Here is a 23882-nt window from a genome sequence, read left to right as displayed (position 1 = left end):
GGTTTATTATGCTTGGTGTTTTATTAACCCAAATGTTTAACTGAAACTAAAATCTTAAGGGAGCGGTTAAATAACCGAGAGAACCTCCCGAAGGCCAAACTAATAGGATGCATCTCTAACTTCTGCAGAAAATTTTTGACCTACCACCTAGGATAATTTCGTAGTTCGGGTCCTCTAACTCTAAGAACTAAGGATCAACGAGTCATTGTCGCTTGAAGCTAAAAATCACATGTCTCCGAAGTTGTGTACCACCTACTCCCTCCAAGGTAAGCCCGAGTCTGAGTGGTTTGTTTATCTTAATAATTTTGTTCTCTTACTTTTCAGGGTTTTCCTAATATGAACCTTCACAAAAATTCTGAATCATACTACAGTAGTAGTATATTCCCAATTATTCCTACCTTAGATAGGTATGTTACCAATTTTATCCATTTAATTGTGCAAATCCTACCCAGAGTGCTCTGGTACCTTTAAACCGGACAAGCACAAATGCCCTGGTACCTTTAAACCAGTCAGGAAAAAGTTAATATTTAAATTTACTTGTGTATTAACTTTATAAACTCGAGAAGCCCCTATGGAACCCTCAAGTACCAAGTTTGGCAATTCATGTGCCAGCATTAAACCATGACCTTTATTTACATATCAGGACATAACCCGTGTTCACAAGTCACCACTATGGTTCATTGAATTACAAGTTCAATTATGAACTTATTTTTGTATGAATTGTAGTTAGCTTAATTCAACACTTACTAAGCATTAATGAAATTATAAAGTTTAAGAAAGCGATAATTGTAATGTTACAACTCTACTATCGCTAAGTCATCAATACTATATTATAATTCTCACACGCACTTTTTACACAAATATTAGAGGCAAGGCATGCAGATCATGGATTTATCATCAAAGAATAGTTTCAAGGATTATCTAAGGTAAAGCATTCTAACTACTAGACTTGTGTCATTGAACATGAGAAAAATATATAATGTAACCATGCAGTCCATGATTCTTTTCATGGAACTCAACATCGAAAATAATCAATGTAAATACTAAAATCTTGTTTTCTACCTTAGAACTTAACATCGCCATTTAACTTGTTGATTCATATATAAAAAATGCATTTCTCACATCGATTCGAAACAAGGCTAACGTAGATATCCAGTTCAGAACACCAGAATCAAAAGTACAACATTTACTAGGACCTAACTGAACATTTTCATTTGATAATATTCTTGTTTTCTTAACTATCACAAAACAGAAATTTCTTTTTAGCTAAAGTATCCTATGTATGTTGTAGGTCCTAGTAAATGTATCCTACGAGCCGGAGAGGGAGAATGAGACTTAAAGATGGCGTGAGAGAGGAGTGGGGAAGAGGAGAGGGGTCGGTTTTCCCCCCCTTCCTCGCACTACTGCGTGAATAGGGGGGTTTCATGCCCCCCCCCCGACTCTTTCACGTTTTTTTTAGCATAGGGTTTAGCGTGTTTTACCCTTTCTTTTTCACGCAATTTTAAAAAAAAAAAACTTATAACGTGTGTTCCTTTACGTGTTACCTTTCTTACATTTTTTTTCTACAAGTTTGGATCTCCCACCGGTGACCCATTTACATTTTTGGGTCCAACCCTAGGCCATCCGGATCCAAGGATCCGGTTTTTTTTATTTGGACCATGCATAGTGGGTGCTAGTGTGATATGGATCCATGATCCAATACGATTATGGATCCACCTAAGTTATCCAGATCTGCCCAAATGATCCGAATCTTTTAATATTAAATTATGATGATTCAAGATTTCCGGTATGGATCCAAACAATTCACTATGGATTCTAAAAATAAAATTTTAATTGGGTCCAAATGATTTCGACGTGAAATCCACATTAAAACATCGAACTTTCCAATGTCCAAAGATCCGAATAAGTTAATGTGGATCCAAACACGAAGCTATGGGTTCAATATAAGATTTTTCCCATTCAAAATCCAATTTAAAATTCACGGATCCACATAATACACTTTGGATCCAATATCAAATCCAAACATGACATCGAGGATCCGATATTAAGGGTCCGAACCATTAACTGAAATCTACTATTAGATATCCAATTAAGATGTTCGAGATCCAATATAAAGGATCCGAATAGGATATTAGGGATCCGATATCGAAGATCCGAACAGGATATCCGAGATTCAAATAAGACTAAAATAAAACTATGAGAATATCCTCATATCAAGCTCTGAACATGAAATTTCAAGTTTAATTAGCTGATAAAATTCACAAGTGTTACAAGAACTACTAACCATGAGCAATTAATATATCACCAAGCCCCTTCCACCAATTTGATGAATGATCCCTACCAAGCCCATGTGTTGGAAGCTCTTCAAAATGATTATCTATCACCTTTTTCGACTGTTCAATGCAACACAGTCATCATCATACACATTTACAGATAAAATTCATATACTTGTACAAGTAAAACTGATCAAAAGACACTAAAATCACCACTGATTCAACTAGCAACCATCCACAAGAAAATGTTGCCAGAAAATAGTTTGCATAACAAATTATTTTAATAACATGAAAATATTGATCAACAGAACTGCCTTTCATACACGAGATCCACGAAGAACATCTATAGGCATATTGATGCCCCATCTACTGCCACATGACTGTACACAATTCAACAATAAATAGGCTTCCCTGGATATGTCCCTTGCCCTTTCTGTAGAATTTAAGCAGTTATCACAATTACCTGCAAGTGAAAGCAAAAAATGGGATACGAGAACAAAAATGCATGAAGTTGCACAAGAACAAGAAGAAAAAGAACATGCACATCATGCACTAGATCAAAAATTATCAAATGTATCAGGCTAGGAGAAACTGCTACAGGAACTTGTAAACGAAGTAAAATTTCAGCATAAATAAGAAATGAAATAGCCTTGTTAAATTAAAATAATTTATAATGGAAGAAATATTATGGGATAAACAAAATACTTTAACAGCCACAAAGATCTAAATGATTAGGAAGTCGGTAACAATTACATTCAAAAGAAATACAAACAGACAAGGTTCATTAGATAGAAAGGGAAGACGAAATGCCAAAAAATAATCAATTGTAGAATAAATTGATTATAAGGAATCCCTAAAACAGTTAATAAGGCCAAGAGCAATTGATTGATTCTTAGTGCAAGTTTGCAACGCTCTGTGATTCTTGTATTTTCTTAACTTCCTGATTGCAAATCCAATCACAGCACTTTCTCAAGTTCAGTGAAACATGAGAAAATGCAAATTGTGATAGTGATTTTCACTTGAAAATGCCTCTTCCTTGAATCCTGCGAAAGTTGATCACAGCAATCATAGCTTTTGGATTCTCATGTGTGATTGCTCATCCCACTGGTGACAAATTTAGATTTTTTACATAATGGATTTCTTATGGAAAGAATAGAATACATGCCCGACTCTGAGAAGAGATTCAACTAAGGATGCAAAACAAGGAACTAGAGAGAAAGATCGGATAACAAATAGACATGGACTATTTTAAGCACAATCTCAGTCTAAATGTAAAACCCACGGGAAAAAACTGTTCGGGTCCGGACCCGACCCGACCCAGATCCGAACTGGACATGCCCCACCCCGCGGTCTTTTTAAAGACCATCGGGGTTAGGATTTTCTCATATGAGAAAACCCTAACCCCCCTTCTCCTTTCGCCTGTCACCGCAGCCGCGCTCGTCCTCGCGCTCCGGCGACCCCACGACCGACAGTGTCGGAACCCCACTGGCGGCCTTCTCCCTCGTTCGCCCTTTCCTAGTGTCTGGCCACCTGCCGCCGGGGAACCCACGTTTCCCCTCCCTCTTCTTACCTCCTGTGGTCCCGCCTCCGGTAGCCCCTATGCCGGCCTCTCAGCTATTTTTTTTTTCTTCCTCTCCCTCCCTCTCGTTGTCTACTCCTATCTTCTTTTCCCCATCTGCGGCAAAAGGGAGGGTGCCATGTCCTTCCCCTCTCTCGCTCGGGGTACAGGTTGTAGTGGAAGGGCTCGGCCCCTTCCCTGCACCTTCTGGTAGTATTGGAGGGGTCAGACCCCTCTCTGTTTCCTCCTTTTTCACAAAGGAGGGGATGGGTCCCTCCCTGCTCCCTTTTCAGGCAGGGGCGACCACCTCCCGTTTTTCGGCAGTGGGCAAGGGCGAGACCCCTGTCTCTGTTATTTTCGAAAGGTAGGGGCGAGACCCCCCCTGCCGCCTTTGGGTTTTCGGCAGGGGGCTTCGCCCCCTACCCCTTTTGTTTCATGTTAGAAAGGGGTGAAGCCCCTGCCATCCGCATGGTCAAATCGACAGGGGCAAGGCCCCTGCCTGCTCTGATTTTCGGCAGGTGGGGGCCAGGCCCCTGCTTCCTCGAATTTTCAACAGGCAGGGGCGAGGCTCCCTGCTGCCTTTGGGGTTTTCGGCAAGAGGATTCGCCCCCCTGCCCTTGTTTATTTTCAACAGAGCAAACATTGGGCGAGGGTGCTGCCCTGCCCCTTTTACTTATTCTTTTTCATGGTTAATATACTAACATGTATATTTTTCGAGCTTGTGCAACAGAGCCCTCTCGTGCCCCGCGGCCCGAGACCATCGTTACCTACGCTCGTAGATGCACGCAACCTCACAACTCCCCAAGGTAGGGGAAAGTCGTGCAAATGACGATAAAGGACTAAAATAACACAATATGGACTAAAAAACTAAAAATGGAAAAGGACAAATATATATATATATATATATGTATATATATATATATGCTTTTAACTCAAGGACGCGGTTTCGCGATCCTTGTCCTTTAACTTTCTTGTCTTTACATTTTCTGTCGCCGTCGCGCTTTTACGTGCACAGTCTTCTTTATGCATTTAAATTCCTGTCTTTACTTTTCTTGCAGTTAAATTTTTGAATTTTACCTTTCTGCACTTAAATTTTTGTCTGTACATTCCTGTCATTACTTCCCTGTTGCTTTACTTTCACACTTCCGCTTTCTGTTGTTTTCTCGTTCCTTGCCACCGCACGCAATACGTGGTTGTGCCCTTGTAGCTCCTTCTGTGCATTGCCTCGCAGGGCACACAGGAGCACCTACCAACTTCGCACTTTTCAAGAAAGATGCGAAGTTGGGTATAGGTGCTTTAGTCTCGAGAAAAGGGGTTCTCGTGCAGGGCTTCGGCTTCTCAAGAGCACAGATGTGCAAAGCAAAGCTGGAGCACCCTAGCTCCTGGATCTACTCCAAGTTGATGCACTCATGAGTGTTTTGTTGGATCCAAGGCGATCCTAAGACTTGCATGATACTTTCTGTTTCGCAATATGTTAAGCATGCTAGAAATTACTTCTACTTTATGCTCTTGCGAAAGGTTGTGTTGGGTTGTCCTTGAGAATCCCATACCCCTATCATCGTAATCGTCCACTTAGATGGATAATTCTACGATGAGTAGGATGAGAAGTCGTAGAGAACCTCAAACGTGCGGGACACACTTGATAAAACACATACAGTATGGTTACAATTCGCCTTCATAGGCAAGATGCTCGAGTGGGTCTAACAGATCGGAGCATATAGAATGGAGCGGTGGTTAAGAAACCTTCATCGTGCTCATTCGCCTCCTACGGTTCATCAAAAGAGGGGATGGATGGTACAAAAACTCTGATGGACAGATCATTAACGACCACCCCACGAGTAAATGACTCGGCTTTCCCAGTCATCGAAGTTAGGGGAAATGGACTACCGTAATTATCCTAGGAGGTAGCTCCCAGGTACTTCTGCAGAATTAGGATGCATCCATGGCCACAAATGCCCTTGAGGAATTCTCTCTTGACCACTAATCTGAAATGAAATGGGGATCTTCGAAACACGAGCTTTGATTAACAAGAGCAAGTGTCAAGAATGACACTAAAGCATAACCCTTAAAAAGGGTATAACTGGAAACAAAATAAAAATAAAAATGTATTCTTTATTGATATGAAAAACCAATTGCTTAAGAAGCATTGGAGTGAAATACAAGAGGGGCTGCACCCCTTTATATACACAGCTGAAAGAGGACTCAATAGAGCTGTTGGGCACAGTCCAACAGCTCTATTTAGAGCTGTTGGAATGTGTCAGTCCAACAGCTCTATTGCTAGTCAAGTCTGGACAGGACTTGACTAGCAACAGTCATTCTAGTTCAAACTGAACTAGATGACATAAAGACAAAAAATAAAAATAAAGGAAAAAAAATACAGAAAAGAAAGAAATTAAAAATGTATTTATATATATAATAATATAATATTATTATATATACATATATGTACAGTTTTACATTTTAACACTCCCCCTCAAACTTACGGTACAATGAGCGAAAGTTTGTCTAAGAGAAAGTGAAATCGGGGAGCAGCGAGAGGCTTTGTAAAGAGGTCTGCTAACTGATATTCTGAAGTGACATATGGCAGATCAATTATCCCGTGTAGATATTCCTCTCTGACGTAGTGACAATCCATTTCGATGTGTTTGGTGCGTTCGTGGAATGTTCTGTTACTGGCAATGTAGATCGCACTTTTGTTGTCACAACACATTTGTGAAGCCTTTGTTGCTTCAACTCCCATGTCAGCAAGCAGTCGTCGGAGCCAAACTACTTCCATGGTCGTGGTTGTCATGGCTCTGTATTCAGCTTCGGTGGATGAGAGAGATACCTTCTGCTGCTTTTTACACCTCCACGAGATTAATGATTCCCCTAAAAAGACACAAAAGCCAGCGGTTGAGTGTCTGTTATTGGGATCACCTCCCCAATCAGCATCAGTATATGCAATTAAATCAAGAGAAGAGGAGGAAGACAAGAAAAGTCCTCGTGAAAGAGAGGACTGAATGTATCTAATAATACGCATGACTGCTCCCATATGAACAGAAGTAGGAGCATGTTGAAATTGACTTGCTGTATGAACAGCATATGCTATATCTGGTCTGGTAATGGATAGATAGGAAAGTGTCCCGACAAGCTGTCTGTAAGGAGTAGGGTCTGCAAGAAGTTCTCCATCATCAATCTTCATTTTAACATTAACAACTTCTCGAGTGTCAACTTTCTTATCATCAGTAATACCAGACCTGAAAACAATATCAAAAGCAAATTTAGTCTGAGATAATAAATATCCTCTAGGAGAATAAGCAACTTCAATGCCTAAAAAATATCTCAACAAGCCCAAATCAGTCATTTCAAAATGAGATTTAAGAAGTATTTTGATTGTTTCAACTCCCTGTTTATCGCTTCCGGTGATGATCATATCATCCACATAGAGAAGAAGCACAATGATCCCTGCATCAGAATTCTTAATAAACAAAGCAGTGTCAGTTAAACAGAATTGAAAACCAATATCAATCATAACACGACTAAACCTATCATACCAAGCTTTTGGTGCTTGTTTAAGTCCATAAAGAGCTTTTTCTAAGCGAAGGACTTTACCCTTAGGAATACTTAGACCAGGAGGGGGTTCCATATATACTTCTTCAACTAGCTTTCCATTTAAAAAAGCATTTTTGACATCCATTTGAAAAATAGACCATTTTTTGATAGAAGCTAAGGCAATTAAGGTTCGGACAGTAGTCATACGAGCCACCGGAGCAAAGGTTTCTTCATAATCAATCTCATATTCTTGGGCATAACCTTTGGCTACTAAACGGGCTTTATATCTTTCAAGAGTACCATCACTCTTGGTTTTAATTTTATAAACCCATCGACATCCTATAGTTTTCTTCCCTGGAGGAAGATCTTGAATATTCCATGTAGAAGCCTTTTCAAGTGCATCTAATTCAACTTTCTTGGCTTCTATCCATTTGATATCATTTTTTGCTTGAAAATATGTGGATGGTTCTTCATATGAGTGAATTAATGCAATAACTGCCCTATATGTGGGTGAGAAAGACTCGTATGATACAAACTTTTCTGGAGGCCTCGAGATTCGGGATGATTGTCTAGTTGGAATGTTAGAATATTTCTCAAGTGCACATGGAGTATTAGACTCTTGTCGCCTGGAATATTGAATACTAGTATCTCTATGAACTTCTTCATTTTCAACATTAAGATCAATAATTCTTGGATCATCATCAAAGTTACAATCAAGGTCATATTCATCAAATGTTGATGTTAGATCTAGCAAAAAGGAGTACTCAGTGACGTCTTTTAATTTTCTAAAATCAAAGAAGCTCTCCTTTTCAAGAAAGGAAACATTTCTAGACACATATAGTTTATTATTTTTGAAGTCAAAACATCTATAACCTTTCTGGTTTTCAGCATATCCTAAAAAGGCACAGGGAATCGCACGAGGGGAAAGTTTATCATTTTTGTCAGTAAATATGAAACATTTGCACCCAAATATTCTTAATCTAGAGTAGTCTGGAGAAATGTTCATAAGTTTTTCAATGGGAGTGATATTTTGTAACGAAGAAGATGGCATCCTATTAATGAGATAGGTGGCAGTTAAGGTAGCTTCTGCCCAAAAGTCTTTAGGGACTTGATTTGCTATTAATAAAGTTCTAGTGGTTTCTATAATATGACGATGTTTTCGTTCTGCCAGTCCATTTTTTTGAGGTGTATAAGGACAAGATCTTTGATGTGTGATGCCATGCAATTTAAGATAATTTTGAAAATCTGTGGATAAAAACTCTCCCCCTGAATCTGTGCGAAAAATAGTAATATCATTTTGAAATTTGTTTTTAACCATATTATGAAAAGTTTGAAAGTATGAAAATACTTCAGACTTATGTTTGAGAAAGTACATCCACGTATGTCGGGAGAAATCATCGACAAAAATAACATAGTAAACAAATCCTCCTTTAGAAATTACTGGTGCAGGACCCCAAACATCCGAGTGTATTAATTCAAGTGGTCTTGAAGAGAAAAAGGTTCTGTTCTGAAATGGTAATCTTTTCATTTTGCCGAGAATACAATCTTTACAATCAAATGATTCAGAGTTACAAAATTTCCCTAGATTTGGAAAATGTTGGATTTTGGCTATATGTGGGTGACCAAGTCTCTTATGCCACAGTTCCAACTCTATTTTTTGAATATTATAACAAAAAGCTTTCTTCGGCATTTCCAAAAAATCCATGTAATAGAGTCCTCCTTCTCTATGGCCTTCCTCAATCAGCTTGCCTGACTGGCGATCCTGTACCCAACAACCATGAGAAGAAAAAGAAATATTACACCCATAATCAGAAATTTGAGATACAGATAAAAGATTTAAATTTAATTTGGGAACATGTCTAATTTCTGGAATAAAAAAATTTTTTGTTTTATAAATTTTTTCAAAATCTCCTATTCCTTCTATTTCAAGAGAAGTCCCATCAACAGTAAAGACCTTTGACACACTTGTTTTATTTTTAACACATTTGGATAGACTTTGATTATTTGGGGTCATATGAAAAGATGCACCAGAGTCAAAAAGCCAAGAAATTTTACCTAAATCAGAAAAAGATGAGGCTGCTTCGCCGGTTGAAGCTTCAGATGAGGAAGAGGCACCTTTGATGAGAGGCTGAAGGATCTCCATTAGTTGGGTCAGGGAAACTGGTGCATCCTGATCTTTAGGCTCCGATCCAGCAATTGCAGCTCTTTTTTCTCTCAGCTCCTTAAGTTTGGGACATTGTGGCCTGTAGTGTCCCGGTTCATGACAGTGATGACAAATAACTTTCTTCTTATCATAGTCACCATTTTGTCGGTTAAAGTGAGGAGGCCTATATGATCGAACATGATTCCCTGGTCTAGACACGGCTAAAACGGAATCATCTTCAATTTTTAAAGAACCTTTCCGGAGACGATTTTCTTCCATTGTTAACTCTTCAATAGTTTCCACAATAGAAGGAATTTTTCCCCGGTGAAGTAGGGCCGATTTAGTGGTTTCAAATTCCGAACTTAATCCAGTGATAAACTGGTAAAAATGTTCAACATCGAGTTGTTTCTGACGAAGCTCGATGTCTTCGGCACAATGCCACTTTGGTTCTAAAAGGGAAAGTTCTTCCCAAAGTTCGGACAACCCATTGTAATATTCACGAATAGTTTTGTCTCCTTGTGTCATCATTCGAACTTTTTCTTGGAGGTTGCACACGTGTGCAATATCTTAAGGGAATACATATTCTTAAGGTATTCTCATGCCTTATCGGCATGATCAAATTTGGCAAGACTTGAGCATTTTTTAATGTCAACGCTATTGATAAGCCATGACATTATCTTCGCATGAGATATTCTCCATTCTTTCCATTTCTTCTCGTATGAGGCAATAGCCTTGATTTTCTCTTCTTCCGATAGAGGGCCGTCTTTATCTCCCTCCTTTTTAGTAAGAGATAGCTTAGGTTCCGAATCGGAACCATCCACAATCCCCCATAAGCCTTTTCCCAATATATGGTGCTTCATGATTGAAGCCCATGTTACATAGTTCGTATCGCTTAGTTTCATAGGCATGATGGTGACTTTATCATTGTCATCCATCGATTACAAGGAGAGAAAGAATAGGGATAGAAGAGAAACAAGAAGGAAAATGAGAAAGAAAAAAAAAAAAACAATACAACAAGATGTGAAATCTTCTCCAATGAAGTGATAAAACACTTCTCTTCAAGTGGCGAACACTTTTGCAAACGGGCACGAAAACCGAAGCAGCTTTTCCTCAAGATTTAGTACTTCCGCGGCTTTGATACCATGAAATGAAATGGGGATCTTCGAAACACGAGCTTTGATTAACAAGAGCAAGTGTCAAGAATGACACTAAAGCATAACCCTTAAAAAGGGTATAACTGGAAACAAAATAAAAATAAAAATGTATTCTTTATTGATATGAAAAACCAATTGCTTAAGAAGCATTGGAGTGAAATACAAAAGGGGCTGCACCCCTTTATATACACAGCTGAAAGAGGACTCAATAGAGCTGTTGGGCACAGTCCAACAGCTCTATTTAGAGCTGTTGGAATGTGTCAGTCCAACAGCTCTATTAAGAGCTGTTGGACTGTGTCAGTCCAACAGCTCTATTGCTAGTCAAGTCTGGACAGGACTTGACTAGCAACAGTCATTCTAGTTCAAACTGAACTAGATGACATAAAGACAAAAAATAAAAATAAAGGAAAAAAAATACAGAAAAGAAAGAAATTAAAAATGTATTTATATATATAATAATATAATATTATTATATATACATATATGTACAGTTTTACATTTTAACATAATCATCCTCTTAGGGAGCGGACTCAGTCAGTCATCCGGGTTATCTAAAACACATGGCATGATAAACCCTCAGATCGATCTCGGTTGCTTTTACGTTTCACGTTTATGCGTACCCACAGGCCAGCTAATATCAAAACAATAAATATCATGTTCATACTTTTGATCACTTATGAGATGTATGATTTGTTTATGCTTAACAGTGGTAGTTAGTTACTCTCTGCATGCAGAATCAATTACCCATGTTAGTTCATCTCTGCTTATGATATCAATTGATTATGCTAATATAGCTCATTTCTTGCATAGCTAGTTATTCTTGCTTTCATAGTTGTAAATTGTCTTAAATTGCTTATCATGTGGTTATTTCAGTTCCTTATTGTCTTACTTGCGTACGTACCAGTTTTTGTCGACCGACCCATTTTATGGGCAGGTGATGATTAGGCAGTCTACTTGACGGCGACGATGCGAGATGAGTCGAGACCTCACTCTCTTGCTCGCAGTTTTTGAGTCCCGGTTCCTTGTTGAAGTTTTGTCTCAGGAGGGATCCCCAAACTTTTGTACAAATGATAGTTACTAATGAATAAATTTTGATCTCACTATTTGTCTTGTAAAAATGCTTTTGATTATGGTTTTGAGCAAGGTTTTTTTGCTAATGTGCCCAAAGTTGTCAACTTGTTTCGTTTTCAAAATAAATTGTTTCCGCTGATTCTTTAAAAATAAAAACTCTGAAAAACCTTTTTATTTTCTACGTATTTTCAAAGATTTACAAGTTTGAAATTTTGGGGCATTACACTAAAAAAGCACAAGTGCTAGTTGAAAGAATGGTGGATATTGTGCTTTCACATAGAGTCCATGGCACATCAGTACTCACTGCTTGGTTAATCAAGTCGATGAGTTACCAAGTCAGTACACTATTGTAGTTGTATTTCTTTTTTTTCCTTTGTTTAGAGATGGACTCAGGATCCGGCTACCATCAAAGAGAAGAAAAAGGGCTCCATGCTCTCACCGCCCGAGAAGGAATGAAATGCAGACCTGAAAGACTCGTTGGAATTTATCCACTATGAGATTTACATTATACGCTAAAGAAGAATAGGTATTATTTCAGTAATGATTGGAGTAGCAAACTCGAATTCGGCAAGAATCTCATTTTTTTGGGTAGTACCAAAGGGGTGTTAAAATATATGTACTCACATATATATATAATATATGTGAAATAATCGATAGGAGTATTTTTGTCATTTCACATAGTTGTTTTAGAAACAACTATTTCTTATTAAATAACACTTTTTGTTTTTACTAATTTTTTCTTTTTCTTTTTCTTTTTTCTTTTATCCTTTTTAGCTCTGTTGGGGGTCCCACATAAAGCCGTTGGGGGCTTCCAACGTCCCTATGGGGAGCCCCCAATGGCTCTCCTTTTTGCCTCTTCTCACTTGTATAAATAGGGGTCTTTCCCCTTGTATTTCTTAAAGCTTTTTGAGCTCCCATTCAATAAGTTCCTATATTTTTTATGTGTAGCCTTTTGAATGCTTCTTGTATTGTCTCTTAGTGCACTATTTCTATATTTCCTCTTGTGGGTTAGTGCTTGTCCATTATTGGACCTTGTGAATGCATAAAGCACTCTTGTAATACATTTTCGCATACTTTCTTACATGGTATCAGAGCCCGGTTGTGATCAAGCTATTCTTTCGGGGCATTGGGAAGCGTGTCATTCAAAATTTGAAAATGTGATGAAGTATTTGTTATCTCTCCTTTCTTCTCTTCTTCTTGGATTTACTTGGTATGTATTTTATATTTCTTAAGTACTCCTTGTGTTATTTAGCTCATGTATTACGCATGGCAAAAACATTTACTTTCTTTATCGATATATATATATATATATATATATATATATATATATATATATATTTTATTAAAAATAAAAACAAAATATATGCTTTGAATTTTTTTAAAAATTTTAATCATTGTTGAACTTGTTTTCTTATCATTTTTTGCTTATCTTAAGAAAATTAGATATATGTATCATGTTTGAATCTTGAAATTGTTCAAAACTTGCTTTAACATATATATATATATATATATATAATAATGTATTTTTGTCCTTAGAGGGGTCGTCAATCATGTTCTCTCCCTTTTTCTCATTAATAATATTTTTTTGTCTTGTGGCATTCACCCCATAGTGGGTTTGTGTATTTTGCACATTAAGTGCTTGTGATTTTCAATTCTTTATTAAGCCTTTATATTTCTGCCTATCTCGTCACATGTTCATATCCCAAAATAATTTGACAATGATGTTGTATTTCACAAAGTATAATCTTGAACTTGTAAGGACTTTAGGTGTTTTGAACTTATGATTATGTTATTGACCTCACGCCTTTCATATGATTTAAATATTGTATTGCATCCTTGATGGACATGCGTGTTCATGTTTAAAACCCTTGACTTATTGTATACTTAAAATGTAAAATTTTATAAAATGACTTTAGTGCTTTAAATTTATCACTTGCATATATGCTTAATTTTGTTTGTAAGCATGTTTTTTGTATGAAACATGTGGCTTTAATTATTGCATATACATGAGTAGTTTTAATCTCTTTAAGAGAATGTATGCACTTGGTTTTTTGTATGATTCTTTTGGTATCTATACATATGCTTTGGTTCTCTTTGATGATATTGATTGTCGCATAGTCGACTTGTGAGTTAAATCCAAATAGTCTTTTTCGAAATCATATATATTGTTTTTATCCTCTCTTTGAGAGTCATTGGATTCTTTGCATGTGATATGCTTTATTATACTTATTTCTTGATTGATGTATTCATGAGATATATTGTAGGACGTATGATTGCACTATATTCATTCTAAGATTTCATCTTATTTATTGAAGATTTTTTTGGTTCCTTTTAGGAACTAGATCAAGTTAGCTCCTTATATAAATTGTTTATATTAACAATGCTTCTTAAACATTTTTGTGATAAATAAAGATCCATTATTTCATTTATACCCTTGTTATGGGTTTTGTTTGAAGTGCCTCTAATAGAGGCCCGTTTGGAAGATTCGTGTGTTTTTGTGAAAAAAACATCATTTCATGTTTATAATTACATGAACATATGAGTCCAAGTTTTCCATTATTAAAGTTGATTTGAAATTTCAAATCAGGTATTTTGTTTGGAAAAATGATTTCCGTGAATATTCATTGCCTTTTATGGCATTAATTTTGTCCATCACTGATTTTTATATGATGCATCAATATTCTTGGCCTTGTTATTGTTGAATTAGAGATGTTTGTTGGAGTGAGTTGTGTGCTCCTCATTTTGTCAGTTTAGGTTGTCAACTTGTAGTTGGACTCAAACTGGCAGTTATGTGATCTCTGATTGTGAGTGTGTTGAATCACTCATTTGTTTTTTGGCTATTGTTTTTATTATGCATGTTTTTAATTATGTGTATATTTGATAGATATCTAATTCTTGAAACCATAGTGTTTCGAAATATGGTCAAAATTGATATTTTTTAATTGCATTAGTGGTTCCATTACAACTTTCTTACATTGGTTGTCTTTTCTTTCTTTTTTATACCTCTTATCTAAGTGTCATTATATGTAGACAAGAGATGTTTATTCACACCTTCGTGTGTGGTTTTTAGCTCATTGTTGGCTTTGTACTCTTGCTCTAGTTGTAAAACCCACTTTAAAAGAAAATGGACCTGGGCCGGGTCGGGTCAGAACCCGACCCGGGCCCGTCACCGTTAGGGTTTTAAAACCCGACACAGGAGAAAGGGTTTTGAGAAAAACCCTTTCCCTTGTGCGCCGCAACCCCCTTTTTCGACCCGATAAGGATGGAAATCGAGGTTTCCCGATTTCACGCCTCCTCCCCCGAGCTCTTTAAGAGCACTAGTGGAGGACAAGGGGAGGCACACCTCCCCCTTGCGTCTCCTTCTTCCCTGCGCACGCCTCCAGTGCGCCGCTGCTGCAACCCACGCCGACACCGATCGACGACGCCGGCCATCGTCGTCGGCCTCTTCCCAGGTACGTCGTCTCCTCCCTCTTCTCCCCCTCACCCCCCTCTCTCTGTCACCTCGCCGGGAGGCCGACAGGCGACGCACGACCCCTGCCGCGCCTCCCACCTCCCCTGTGCCCATCGGAGGCCTAACAGGTGGCCTACGAGGCCCCTATCGTCCCCTTTTTTTTCTCTGGGGGATCGCCGGAGTGCCGACAGGGGACCAATGGCCCCTGCGACACCCCCTCTCCCCTGTGTCTCTCTCTCTCTCTCTTTGCTTACCCTCCGGCAGGGGCCATCGACCCCTGCCCCTCTTCTTTTAAAACCCAGCAGGGGCCGATGGCCCCTGCCATTTCTTTTCAAGCCCGACAGGGGCCTTTAGCCCCTGTCACCCTCCCCTCTGCCATGACCTGCGAAGGGGTCGGCAGGAGGTTGATGGCTCCTGCCGCCCCGATCCCTCTCTCCCTTCGGCAGGGGCTAGCCCCCTGCCCCTTCGATGCTGACGGCAGGGGCTGCCTCCCCTGTTGTTTTGCTGCCGTCGGCAGGGGCTCAACCCCTGCCGATTCGCCACCGTCGGCAGGGGCTCAACCCCTGCCGAATCGCTGTCATCGGCAGGGGCTCGACCTCTGTCGAATCGTCGCCGTCGGCAGGGGCTCAACCCCTGCCGATTCGCTGCCGTCGGCAGGGGCTCAACCCTTGCCGATTCGTTGTCGTCGGCAGGGGCGCGCCCCCTGCCGCTTCGTTTGTAACGCCCCAAAATTTCGACTTGTGATTTCGAAAACCTTATCGAAAAACCTTTCAAAGATTTAAAGTTTATTATTTAAAAAAAACAACATCGGAAGACATTTAGAAAGGGACACAAGTCAACAATCCTGGGTACGTTAGCTGAAAAACCATCATTCACATGTACAACATCTTAAAGGAATTTAAGAAATAAGGCAATCGATTAAAATCTGCAGTTTATTACAAAATGGGTCTTTTATTCCAAAGTTCAATAAATCTAAGAAAAACTCCAAAAAGTCCCAGAGCCAATCCGCCAGCAGAAAGGAAATGAATCTTGATCCACGTTGCACCACGCCATCGGCCGCCAGTGAAGTCCTACTCCTCACCTGCCCATGAAATGGGTCAGTTTCATAACAAACTAGTAGGTGCACGAACAGATAAGTAGAATGAAAATAAAACAGGACATTCATGAGATAAGCAATTATGATATTTAAGCAATTAAAGCAGTTGTAGTCTATTCTAGCAAATGTAATAAGTGCAAAGAGAAGCAGTGTAAGTCTCAGTCATCTATATCTATTCCTGAATATATTCTTTAAGTTCTGATATTAACTGGCCTGTGGGTACGCACAGACGCGAAACGTAGAAACAGCCGAGACCGATCCGGGGGTTTATTATGTCAGGTGTTTTCATTAACCCGGATGGCTGACTGAGTCCGCTCCTAAAGGGACGGTCAGTGACCAAGAGAGTAAATCCCCAAAGGCATTCGTGGCCCATGGATGCATCCAACTTCTGCAGAAGTGCCTGGGAGTTACCACCTAGGATAATTTATGGTAATCCCAATTCCCCTAACTCCGATGACTGGGGAAAACCGAGTCTTTTGCTCGTGGGGTGGTTGTTAACAACCTGTCCATCGGAGTCTTTGTACCATCCATCCTCTCCCTTGATGAACCGTGAAGATCGGATGGGTACGACGGGGGTTTCTTAACCGTCGTCCCATCCTATATGCTCTGGTCCATTAGACCCACTCGAGCATCTTGCCTGTGAAGGCGAAATGGTCACCATTTTATGTGATCTCAGCATTTTGCTAATAGCATTCATCGAGGTTGCCACAACCTCATCATCCCACCATCGTAATCCATAGGGGACGTACTTGTCCAAAAGTACGATCGTACCTTCCTAGAGGTACAACTACGATGAAAGGGCAACATAATGGTATATGATTCTTTTGGTTCCTATATGACATGTTTTGCTTTTCTGAGCAGTTGGCCTGTGGAGGCCGATATTACCACATCAAAACCAATAAAGTGTAAATTTCATACTTCAATACACTCCATGATCTTACATAAAATTCATATCGTACCTGCCTTAAGGTTCGATTACAATAGCAATTGCAGTGCATTCTGATTCTATTCACAAAGTCTACCTTAAATATGCAGTCTCAAAGGAGTAATCATGCAACATAGACAATTATCAGTTAAGTAATCCTACACGTAAACAGGCATGCCAATTAAACTACTTGATGAGTCTACCCAAAGAATTTACATTATGAAATTTCAAAAGAATCACAAAGAGTAAACTTTGACCAGTCAATATTTCTTCAGATACACAAGTATGCAAAATAACTATTCTATCTCAGAAGTCTTATTTTATTTTGTTCATACATACTATTCGTGCGACTTTCCCCTACCTCGGGATGTCTTGCAGCTGCGTGCGTCTACGCGTGTAGATGATACGAGGCTCGGGCCGCGGAGCCAGAGCGAGGGTCCGATGCGAGGTCTGCAACAGTGCTATGTTAATAATAATGCGGAGCAAAAGGACAATCCTGTCTATAGGAAAAAGAGAGGCAGCAGAGGTGTGCCCCTGCTGGCCGAAAACAGACAAGCGGCGGGGGAACAAGCCCCTGCCTAAACATAGCGTAGCGGCAGGGGCCAACCCCTGCCGACAGCCACCAAGTGGCAGGGGCCGAGCCCCTACCAACGGCACACAGTGGCAGGGGCTGAGCCCCGGCCGACAGCAAAGGATGGCAGGGGGCCAGCCCCTGCCGGAAGCATAAGGATGGCAGGGGGCCAACCCCTGCCAGAAGCACATGGATGGCAGGGGGCCAGCCCCCTGCCGAAAGCACAGGTCGGCAGGGGCCAACCCCTGCCGTCAGCACGAAGTGGCAGGGGCTGAGCCCCCTGCCGACAACCCAGGTCGGCAAGGGCCAGCCCTGCCGACAGCACCAGACGGCAGGGGGCCCAGCCCCTGCCGAAGGCACAGGTCGGCAGGGGCCAACCCCTGCCGACAGCACGAAGTGGCAGGGGCTGAGCCCTCTGCCGACAACCCAGGTCGGCAAGGGCCAGCCCTGCCGACAGCACCAGACGGCAGGGGGCCCAGCCCCTGCCGAAGGCACAGGTCGGCAGGGGCCAACCCCTGCCGACAGCACGAAGTGGCAGGGGCTGAGCCCCTGCCGACAATACAGGTCGGCAAGGGCCACCCCTGCCGACAGCACCAGACGGCAGGGGGCCCAGCCCCTGCCGAAGGCACAGGTCGGCAGGGGCCAACCCCTGCCGACAGCACGAAGTGGCAGGGGCTGAGCCCCTGCCGACAATACAGGTCGGCAAGGGCCACCCCTGCCGACAGCACCAGACGGCAAGGGGCCCAGCCCCTGCCGAAGGCACAGGTCGGCAGGGGCCAACCCCTGCCGACAGCACGAAGTGGCAGGGGCTGAGCCCCTGCCGACAATACAGGTCGGCAAGGGCCACCCCTGCCGACAGCACCAGACGGCAGGGGGCCCAGCCCCTGCCGAAGGCACAGGTCGGCAGGGGCCAACCCCTGCCGACAGCACGCAGTGGCAGCAAAAAGGGGTGCCGCAGGGGCCACCGGTCCCCTGCCGGCACTCCGGCGATTCGCAGAGGGAGACGGGGACGACAGGGGCCGCGTAGGCCACCTGTCGGGGCCATGGCGACACAGAGAGGCGGTGGGAGGCCGCGGCAGTGGCCGTGAGCCACCTGCCGGCCTCCCGGCGAGGTGACAGGGAGGGGGGTCGCAGGGGCCTCAGGTCCCCTGCCGACACCCCGGCGATCCCCAGCGAGAGAAGGGGACGACAGGGGCTGCGTAAGCCACCTATCGGGGCCCCGATGGTACAGGGAGGCAGTGGGAGGCCTGCGGCAGCGGCTGTGAGCCTGCCGGCCTCCCGGCGAGGTGACAAGGAGGGGGGTGAGGAAGAAAAGAGGGAGGAGAAGAGAAGAACGGCGTACCTGGGGGTGGTTCCCGGCGTCGGCGGCAGGCGCAGCAGGGAAGGAGACCGGCGCGGGGGAGGAAGCTCGAGAGGGCTGCGAGAGGGAGGCGAGACTCCCCTCGCCCTCCGACCTCTCTCTTAAAGGCGAAGGGGGGCACCGGAAGGGGAAACCCCTGGTGGGTTTCCCAAATCCTCCCGCAAGAGAAGGGGGAGAAAGGGGGGGGAGTGCGGCGCTCGGGACCCTGCGTCGGGTTACGCAAAACCCTAAAAATAAAAAGGGGCCCGGGTCGGGTCCGGACCCGACCCGGCCCGGGTCCAAACAGTTTTTTTTTTAATGGGATTTTACATCGTTGCTATCGACAGGGGCTTGCCCCCCCCCCCCCTGTCGATTCGCTGTCGTTGGCAGGGGCTTTTCCCCCTGTCGCTTCGCTGCTGTCGGCAGGGGCTCGCCCCCTGCCGCCTTAGTGTCATCGGCAAGGGCTCGTCCCCTGTCGCCTCGCTGTCTTCGACTGTCAAGGTCTCACTCCCTGTCAGTTGTTTCGTCAGGCAGGGACCGAGGCCCCTGCCATTTGTTGTTCGGTCATGAAGAGGCCGAAGTCTCCTGTCGCCTAATTCTACCCTTGCCCCCCGTCGCACCATTAATTATATTAGCATAATTGAATATTTCACACTCTTGCAGCTTACGCAACAGGTCCCGTTCGTGCTCTGCGGCCCGACCCTCGTACTATCCTCACGCGTAGGCGCACAACATTCCGAGGTAGGGTAAAGTCGCACAAAGGGCAATAAATGAACCTATTTAAGTTGAAATAATTAAGATGCTCATGCTAGATATGCTTAGAATTATATTGCTTCTGCATTGCGCATTATCTTGTTTGTATGCTCATGGGTCGAGGTACAATTTCATTCTTCGATTATTATTTTGTGTAGTTGTTTATGAATTTGAGGTGTGGTTTCGTAGCACGTTTCCTTTAAGTGAGGTACGACTTCTGGTCTCATGTATTACTTATGACCTTATGTGTTTGTCTATCTAAGTGGCCAAGGTATGGTTTTGGTACCTCGTGTGTTACTTATGTGCTTTTTGCTCGAGGTGTGACATCGCAAGTCGAGAGTTGTTTGACGTCATGTTATGACCTTCATATGTTGACACTTATGGTAAATATGTATCTACATAAATGTAGTCTTGTGCCCATCCTGATTTCACTTGTTTTCAAAACACTAGAAGTTGTGCTTGTGCATTTCAGTTCTCTAAAAACGAGTTTCCTTCTGCAAACCGGTGCTCTTCAAAATGGGCTAGTACAAATATTTCCAGAAACCCGTAAATTCATCTATTATTTTTCATCTCACAGAAAATAGATTACAAAAGTTATATTCCACAGAACAAAACTTTAACTTAAATACACCAATCTCACTAATATCATGCATAAAATGACAAAAATCAACAATACAGATCGATTATCATAAGAACTGTCAAACAAAACAAAAAGAGAAACCTTCACCCCCAATCCAATCGCTCAGGGTGATCAAAACAGGGAAAACCCCTGTTTCACGATTTCAGGGTATTTGTCAGAAATTCGTAAGCCCTCTTGGGAAAAATCCAAAAAAACAAATACGTTAACCGAGATCTTAAGCCCTTTAACATACATCAACCCCCCCCCCCCTTCTATTAGGAAAACTGAAAATCCCCAAATCGAAAACCCTTAACCGAAAAAAATTAGACCCCCAACAAATCAACTAGGTTTCCGAAATCCCCAAACTCTAAGGGTTAGGGATTTCCGACAGCATGAACCCCTCCTCTCAAATCACTACCCGAAATCGAACTCAGGTTCGATCCCTGTAAAACCCGAAAATTTTATAAAATTATGCAAATTGGGCCTAGATCCAAATTACAGATCCAGGACCCATAAAGGGGTATTTACGCTTAAATGTTTGTGTTATACTAAAATAATATTAATATTAGTAATAAAATAGAAATATACATATATATATATGTATATATATATTAAGCAAATTCGAGGATCCACAGTTGGATCCACTTGGATCCAACTTGCGGATCCATATTTTGGGGGTTAAAATTTTATGTTTAGTGTGAGATTCAAAATAAATGAAAATTTTAAGTTTTTAAAATTTATCCGAGGATCCACAGTGGATCCATTTGGATCCACTTGTGGATCCATATTATTTTGGGGGCCGGGTTACGGGTCCCGGGTTCGGACCCGAGCCCCACCCCATGTCAACCCTTTTAAGAGAAAAGGGCAACCCGATAAGGGTTGCCCGAAACTACCGTAACAGAAAAGGAAGGGGCAGGAGGGGGGTTACGCAAGGGGCGTAACCGAAACCCCCCATCTCGGCTGGAGGGGGGGGCGATAAGAGGAGGAGTAGGGTTAGGGGTTTTCCCTCCCTCGTCTCTCTCTCCACTCAGTCCCTCTCTCTTTCTTCACTCTGTCCCCCATCTCTCTACTCAGTCTCTCTCTCCCTCTATCCTTTCCTCTGTCGAGTTGGGTGTGCATCGGAGGGGAGGAGGTCGCCGGCGAGCTGCGGCCAGCCACACCCACCAAAGCCCTTAGCGAACACCTTTCTTCACGACAACAGTGAGGAGCGTCAGCCTCCAGCCTTCGATCGCCGGGAAACCCATCGGAAAAACAGGTACGGTGCTCCTTGGAATCGGGGTGAGGAATCGAACATGGGTTCGATTCCATGGGTGGATTGAGGGGAGGATTTGGGGGTTAGGTTGTTCCCCATTTCGAAAACCCAAACGATTTGGGGATTTACTGTACCTAACCCTAAACTGAACCCAAGTCCAGCCCAAATCGATTTGGGGATTTTTTTTTAAAACCCTACTTTCGAAAAATCCCTAGCCCAAACGATTTGGGGGTTAGGCTGTGGTATCGGATTAGCCCCAGTCGTGGGGTTTCCGATTCTTTGAAATGGATAACCCCAATTTTTGGGTGATTTCTGTTTTGGGACCCAATAACCTATTAATTTTTCTTTTCCTTGCTGTTAACGGGTACCCTTCGATTCATACCGACTGGGTCGCTGTTGGGTACACTGTTGGTACCATAGCAATATGACGATTTTGTGTGTTTTATCATACATTAAGTTTAGGATTTAGTTTATGATCTCTGTTTTTAGCTGTGTTTCTATTGTTTTCAAATGAGAAAAATACGTATTGGGTCATTTGGGTTTTGTGGGATTTGGCTGATGGACCAATCGAACTCGGTTCGATTGGCCGATCAGGCCTCAGCCATGATAGCAGACCCAGCCGAGTGATCGGCTGGGCATATATATATATGCTGCGCATTGGGGGGTGACCGGCCCAGTCGACCCAAGTCGGTTGGGTGCTGTGCACCTTTTGAACCAGGCCATAGCAGGCCCAGCTGACCCAGTCAGCTGGGAGCTGGCCTGTAACTTGATTGACTCAAAAAAAAAAAAAGGAAGGGGAATCCTGGCCATGCCCCAGGCTGGTGCAAGACCGTATGAACGACACTAGTTCCTTGTTGCTTGGTGTATGATTCACATTTTGTTTTCATTTTAGAGCACCAAGGGGGCTTTAATATGTATATACCGAATATAGGTTTAATATGAAAAACATTCAATCTGCACATTTGAACTTTGTACTATCTGTTTATGCAATTACTCAATGGGTTGTAAACTCTTAATGCAAAGGTATGACCATCTGGGACCTCATCATGTATAGTGTTAGGTTCAAAAATTTGAGTAATCATTAGAAGTATATTTTGCTAAGATAAATATCGGTTAGTGTTAATTGCCTACACTATTATGTTATGAACAATTTGTGTTAATTGAACAGTCTTTTAATGTTAACAGCATGCCTCTACAGTTTGTGTCAATTAAATACCTTGGTGTATGCTGACCAGTTAATAAAATTGTATACCCTGTGACATTCTGATTATCATACCCCATTTTCTAGCATACCCTGTTATCCTCTGCAGTGGAACAATATTGCAATACCCTGTGACATTCTGATTATCATACCCCATTTTCTAGCATACCCTGTTATCCTCTGCAGTGGAACAATATTGCAATAGTATGGCCTGCTTTCGCCATACTGATTTTTATTGCACCATTATGAATTTCTTTCACAGCTTTGATTTTCTTGAAACAGTAGGAATTGACTTCACTTGATTTAAATAACATTGACTATTGGATTTTGTATTAGGTTACACCAGATCGTTTACTTTTCCTTACTTATGAATGATTGATATAGCTTCTCTTGAATATCTTGTACTACAAAGTTTGTTGGTGGAGGTGCATACATGATGTGAATGCGTGCAGCCCTGACATATAAATTTCTAGATCCAGTTTATGTGCTTGTATGGGGATGATAACTCATGCTATGAATGAAAGGTTTCATGTATCTACATGATGGGACATGTTTAATTATCATGTATAAATATTTTCATATACTTATGAAACTATGGATGAATGCATGTGTGTTAAGTGATTACATAAAAGCACTTACACATGAATGGTCACACATGAATAGGTCTGTGGAAGCTCATGCACATTATTAAAATGGTATGAATGAATGTGCATTTGGAATTATGTTGGTATTATTGCATACATTGCAAGTTGTTATGATTTTTGCATTCGATGCATCGATGGCCTAGATGGACCATCATCGGCCTGGAGAGCCGTGGGTTTGGTTTTCTGTTACTTATGTTTTTAAATGCATCACTTGAACCACATAAAATGGTTTGGCACATTACTACATTGTTCTACTGGTTTATACGGGCTGGAGTCCCGAATGGGTCCCTGCAAGGGAGGA

At 41.9% G+C, this 23882-nt stretch overlaps 1 protein-coding gene across 3 annotated transcripts in view; it reads right to left on the bottom strand.

The window, feature by feature from the left end:
• The window catches only part of LOC149844335 (uncharacterized), a 171624-nt gene that overhangs the window by 33085 nt on the left and 114657 nt on the right, over positions 1–23882 (bottom strand). For all 3 annotated transcript variants that reach the window (XM_090000508.1, XM_090000509.1, XM_090000510.1), the window contains 2 exons: positions 2597–2736; positions 2285–2393 (listed from right to left, as the gene is read on the bottom strand). In XM_090000508.1, the coding sequence (XP_089856634.1) occupies positions 2285–2393; positions 2597–2736 (249 nt within the window). The remainder of the gene's footprint in view (positions 1–2284; positions 2394–2596; positions 2737–23882) is intronic.

The sequence above is a fragment of the Nuphar pumila genome, chromosome 3, assembly GCF_984573655.1.
Source record: "Nuphar pumila chromosome 3, dmNupPumi1.hap1.1, whole genome shotgun sequence".
Classification (NCBI taxonomy): Eukaryota; Viridiplantae; Streptophyta; class Magnoliopsida; order Nymphaeales; family Nymphaeaceae; genus Nuphar; species Nuphar pumila.
Note: the sequence above shows the minus strand (reverse complement) of the source record. Positions and strands in the feature narration are given on the sequence as shown.